Source organism: Perkinsus marinus (genome assembly GCF_000006405.1).
Source record: "Perkinsus marinus ATCC 50983 genomic scaffold scf_1104296944428, whole genome shotgun sequence".
In the NCBI taxonomy this organism is placed as follows: Eukaryota; Perkinsozoa; order Perkinsida; family Perkinsidae; genus Perkinsus; species Perkinsus marinus.
The window spans coordinates 632331-637268 of NW_003211397.1; the positions used below are offsets into that span (position 1 = coordinate 632331).

The 4938-nt window shown below is 42.5% G+C and overlaps 1 protein-coding gene across 1 annotated transcript in view; it reads right to left on the reverse strand.

Annotated features, from left to right (window-relative positions):
• The window catches only part of Pmar_PMAR019211 (hypothetical protein), a gene marked incomplete at both ends in the record, with an annotated part of 12627 nt that overhangs the window by 1135 nt on the left and 6554 nt on the right, over positions 1 to 4938 (reverse strand). Inside the window, 11 exons of the mRNA XM_002780264.1 lie at positions 595 to 668; positions 1678 to 1863; positions 2266 to 2359; positions 2411 to 2452; positions 2508 to 2763; positions 2809 to 2943; positions 2989 to 3071; positions 3113 to 3213; positions 3257 to 3327; positions 3541 to 3583; positions 3622 to 3665. Of these exons, the coding sequence (XP_002780310.1) occupies positions 595 to 668; positions 1678 to 1863; positions 2266 to 2359; positions 2411 to 2452; positions 2508 to 2763; positions 2809 to 2943; positions 2989 to 3071; positions 3113 to 3213; positions 3257 to 3327; positions 3541 to 3583; positions 3622 to 3665 (1129 nt within the window). The remainder of the gene's footprint in view (positions 1 to 594; positions 669 to 1677; positions 1864 to 2265; positions 2360 to 2410; positions 2453 to 2507; positions 2764 to 2808; positions 2944 to 2988; positions 3072 to 3112; positions 3214 to 3256; positions 3328 to 3540; positions 3584 to 3621; positions 3666 to 4938) is intronic.

Genomic DNA, 4938 nt, shown 5'->3' on the forward strand with positions numbered 1-4938 from the left:
GGGCGACTGATACACTTGGTGACTTCTCGACTGCGTCGCACTTTGTAGTCCACGAGGCGCGTCCCCTCCCTATTTCAAAACCGCCATACCACTCCTCCTTAACATTTTCCTACAGGACGATTCTGCCCAGACTTTGATCCGTATAGACCCACGCCTGCCGCTGCTTGTTGTTGTTGGTGATAATGATGATGAGAACCTACTGCACCCGTGCGGCAACAGAAACTCCACATGTTTTGGTGACGATATGGAAATTCTTGCTGGTCCCTTTACACTTCTAACCCTTCAACTCAGTCCTGTACTACTCATCGTAAGAATATTTGCTGTTTTTCAACTACATGCTTCGGTGAAAATCCACGCACTTCTACCCAAAATTTTTCGTGAATTTTCATAATGTAGCGAGGAAAATCACAAACTCAGTTGAGAAAATCAAATATATATACTACTACTCAATGAGTAGTAGTATATATATTTGATTTTCTATTATAAAAATATATGATATATATTATAATATTAATATATTTTTAATATATATTATATATATGATTTTCTATATATTTGATAATATTATGAGTAGTACTCATACCATGAACTTACCCTTAGTGGCATACATCATATCATGAGTTCTACCAGTTTCCGTCCCCCCCGGACTTCCGTGTACCAGAGTATGGCTAAAATACACAGTGTGGAGGAAAAATATGCAAATCATTAACTACACAGGGAAAATTTTGGGTGGAAATTTTCTCATTGATTCCTGTATAGTTGCACAGAAATTCGTATATATTTTCCTAAGCTCAGCCGAGAAAACCAAACATATATTCCGACACAGTTCTTCACTTTAACACTTCACACAAGTTTACTATAGGGCCAGTGTTGGAGTAGGAATATATGTTCCCTTTCCTCAGCTGAGCTCAGGAGTTTCCTATACAGTGTTGGAGTAGGAATATATGTTCGCTTTCCTCAGCTGAGCTCAGGAGTTTCCTATACAGTGTTGGAGTAGGAATATATGTTCGCTTTCCTCAGCTGAGCTCAGGAGTTTCCTATACAGTGTTGGAGTAGGAATATATGTTCGCTTTCCTCAGCTGAGCTCAGAAGAGTTTCCTATACAGTGTTGGAGTAGGAATATATGTAATCGCTTTCCTCAGCTGAGCTCAGGAGTTTCCTATACAGTGTTGGAGTAGGAATATATGTTCGCTTTCCTCAGCTGAGCTCAGGAGTTTCCTATACAGTGTTGGAGTAGGAATATATGTTCGCTTTCCTCAGCTGAGCTCAGGAGTTTCCTATACAGTGTTGGAGTAGGAATATATGTTCGCTTTCCTCAGCTGAGCTCAGGAGTTTCCTATACAGTGTTGGAGTAGGAATATATGTTCGCTTTCCTCAGCTGAGCTCAGGAGTTTCCTATACAGTGTTGGAGTAGGAATATATGTTCGCTTTCCTCAGCTGAGCTCAGGAGTTTCCTATACAGTGTAGGAGTAGGAATATATGTTCGCTTTCCTCAGCTGAGCTCAGGAGTTTCCTATACAGTGTTGAAGTAGGACTATATTTTCGCACTCTTCAGCTGAGCTCAGTATTTTTCTCACTAACTACGTAAGTGTACCCTCGAAATCAACGAAAATTCTCCAAAATTTTAATATTATCACCGAATTTTCCCCTCACACTGCAAGTCTCTACCAAACCCACCTAGAAGCCCTCTGGCCTTGTCCATGAGTTGCCGACAGTACACGTTGGGCAACAACAGCAGGTGCTGCTGTCGAGGACCCCAGATGCTGCTGATGTTGTTGTTGTTGCATCTGGTGTTGCAATCGTGAATAGTGTGCAGGTGGGGAAACTCCCAAGGGTAGAGGATGACCAGAGTTCATCAAATATCTAAAATACTACTATTCCAAACAGTTATGCATATGTAGATTTCCGAGATGCTTTCATACGACTATAGACTACGTAACGCTTCTAAAACGTTGGTGTCATCAATCGATTTACATTGTTATCATGTTGATATTACTCAAAGTTGACTTTCGAGGGCTAAGTTGAAAATACTGCTTTGCATAACGGTTTGGTTCAGCACACTGTAGTGAAAAACATATTTCACATTCAAGTCGGCGAAAAACGCATATGAGCTTTGAATAACGCGTGAAGCACGTGATATGGGGTCATTGGTTTCCGCGCTATTCACAACCGTTTGGTTCATCACGCTGTATTTCCAAAACTGTTATTACTCATTCCACAACCATAATTTTCCCACACTATACGAGCCCCCCGAAATTTCCCTACTTTCCATGTATGAACCCTTGAAAGTAACTATCAGGCACCTTATGGAGGGCTGGTCGATAACTAACAGGCATCGTATCGTCCGGTAGGGGAATACCTAGACACCAGCAGCCTTTCATGCGGACGACCCAGGTTCGATTCCCGCTACCAGCTTTGTTATTTTTCCCCGTGCCTTGCTCTTCCACTGTAACTGACCATCATCAACAACTCATACCACTTCACCAACAACCATAACACCACCATACCTTGCCGGTTTCCCTGCATCATCATGCTCACCGCTGGAGCACTCCCAACATGGACCGGCTGATTGTTAAGGAACCCCCGTAGATTAGAAGACCCCCCTCCAGCTTGGCTTGGTGACGAGGCGTTAGAATATATAGATTCGCTTCCCTTCAGCCTGCTACCACCCCCAGCACTTCCCCCCGAAGGAGAGTACCCTCCTCGTCCTTGTCGATAGGGCGTCGATGGTGCCGACTCAGTCAGGTCTGCTACCGGGCGACTCTACACGAGGAGAAAAAATCCCCATAATTCATCTCAGTGGTTTACACTAGAGTTATGCAAGAAGCTGGTCGTATCATCGATCAAGTTCATCAGGCACAGCTCTGCACTTCTCGGCAACCAATTCGAAGGTAACCCTGCTCCCGGTCTCCCATCGTCAACGAACAATGGATGTGTTAACGCCTGCACAAAAAATCACTTTCTAAATTTTCCCAAAAAATTTTTCACCTGTGCGGGAGTAATTCTCGTCGTTGGATCGAATTCCAGGCAAAGGTTCACCAGATGCAATATTCTTTCCCTTCTCAGCGTTTCTGTGAAAAATCAAAAAATTTTCCACTTTCCTAATTTTCACCTTCACTAAGCTGCTCTGGAGGTAGTCCCGCTTTAATCGGAGCTTGCATGATCATGTCACGTAGTGTGCTGTATCGCGAGTACTTCCTCGAGGGGTTTTCACTGCGCCACAAAATTATAATTCACCAAGATTTTCCCTTCCCACCGTTTTCCTGTAGTTTCCTCATATTCTCTTCTATTTTTCAGTTTAAACCCCAGCCCAGTTCGTACCAAAATCTGAGAAAAAAATTCCCCAGGGAAAAAATTCTGAATTTTCAACGAAAAAATCATAATTTTTCCACCAGAAAACCGATTCCCGACGAAAAATTTCAGAATTTCAAACGAAACTCATATTTTGCTCAAAATTTTTCTTCCAAAAACCGATTACCGATCAGAAAAAATTTACAAAAAATATAATTTTTCCCCAATAAAGTGAAAATCTGCATTCACCTGATTTTCCTCGCTAATTTCCGTCGAATTTTCCTGCCCAAATCTGAGCGAAAACACACCAACATCAGCCGCGTGGTCCACTGGAGCCTTAGCCATCCCAGCACTAGAGTTTCCATTGCCATCTCCTGAAAACGCAGATAGGACTCCGTATAGGAGAAAAATATTCCACCTAATATCCGTAGCCGTCGTGATAGGACAACATGTGAGGACGTGATCTCATCCGTGAGAGCTCTCTGAAAAAGAGACGAAAATATTGACAATCAATGTTGGAGTAGGAATATATGTAATCGCTTTCCTCAGCTGAGCTCAGGAGTTTCCTATACAGTGTTGGAGTAGGAATTTATGTTCGCTTTCCTCAGCTGAGCTCAGGAGTTTCCTATACAGTGTTGGAGTAGGAATATATGTTCGCTTTCCTCAGCTGAGCTCAGGAGTTTCCTATACAGTGTTGGAGTAGGAATATATGTTCGCTTTCCTCAGCTGAGCTCAGGAGTTTCCTATACAGTGTTGGAGTAGGAATATATGTTCGCTTTCCTCAGCTGAGCTCAGGAGTTTCCTATACAGTGTTGGAGTAGGAATATATGTTCGCTTTCCTCAGCTGAGCTCAGGAGTTTCCTATACAGTGTTGGAGTAGGAATATATGTTTGCTTTCCTCAGCTGAGCTCAGGAGTTTCCTATACAGTGTTGGAGTAGGAATATATGTTCGCTTTCCTCAGCTGAGCTCAGGAGTTTCCTATACAGTGTTGGAGTAGGAATATATGTTCGCTTTCCTCAGCTGAGCTCAGGAGTTTCCTATACAGTGTTGGAGTAGGAATATATGTTCGCTTTCCTCAGCTGAGCTCAGGAGTTTCCTATACAGTGTTGGAGTAGGAATATATGTTCGCTTTCCTCAGCTGAGCTCAGGAGTTTCCTATACAGTGTTGGAGTAGGAATATATGTTTGCTTTCCTCAGCTGAGCTCAGGAGTTTCCTATACAGTGTTGGAGTAGGAATATATGTTCGCTTTCCTCAGTTGAGCTCAGGAGTTTCCTATACAGTGTTGGAGTAGGAATATATGTTCGCTTTCCTCACCTGAGCTCAGGAGTTTTCGCACTAATCATACAATTTTACACATGAATACCACTTGAAGTGCTTAGAAACCAACAACTCCTTCCTCGAAATTTTTAGATTTTCACCAACACATGTAAATGACGATGAGCTCATTTTCCGACTATACTTATTCACGACTGAACATCGCGTTCTCCTACCTCCAAAGTTTCCTCAACTTCGACAGGAAAATAAAATTTCCCTGTATTCCTCCCTTTATCGAGTATACCGCAAGGGGCCGCTCTGAAAAAAAAACAAAAAAAATTCAGAAAAATTTTTTTCGGCAATCCCGACCCCATCAGAGACACTATTCGCG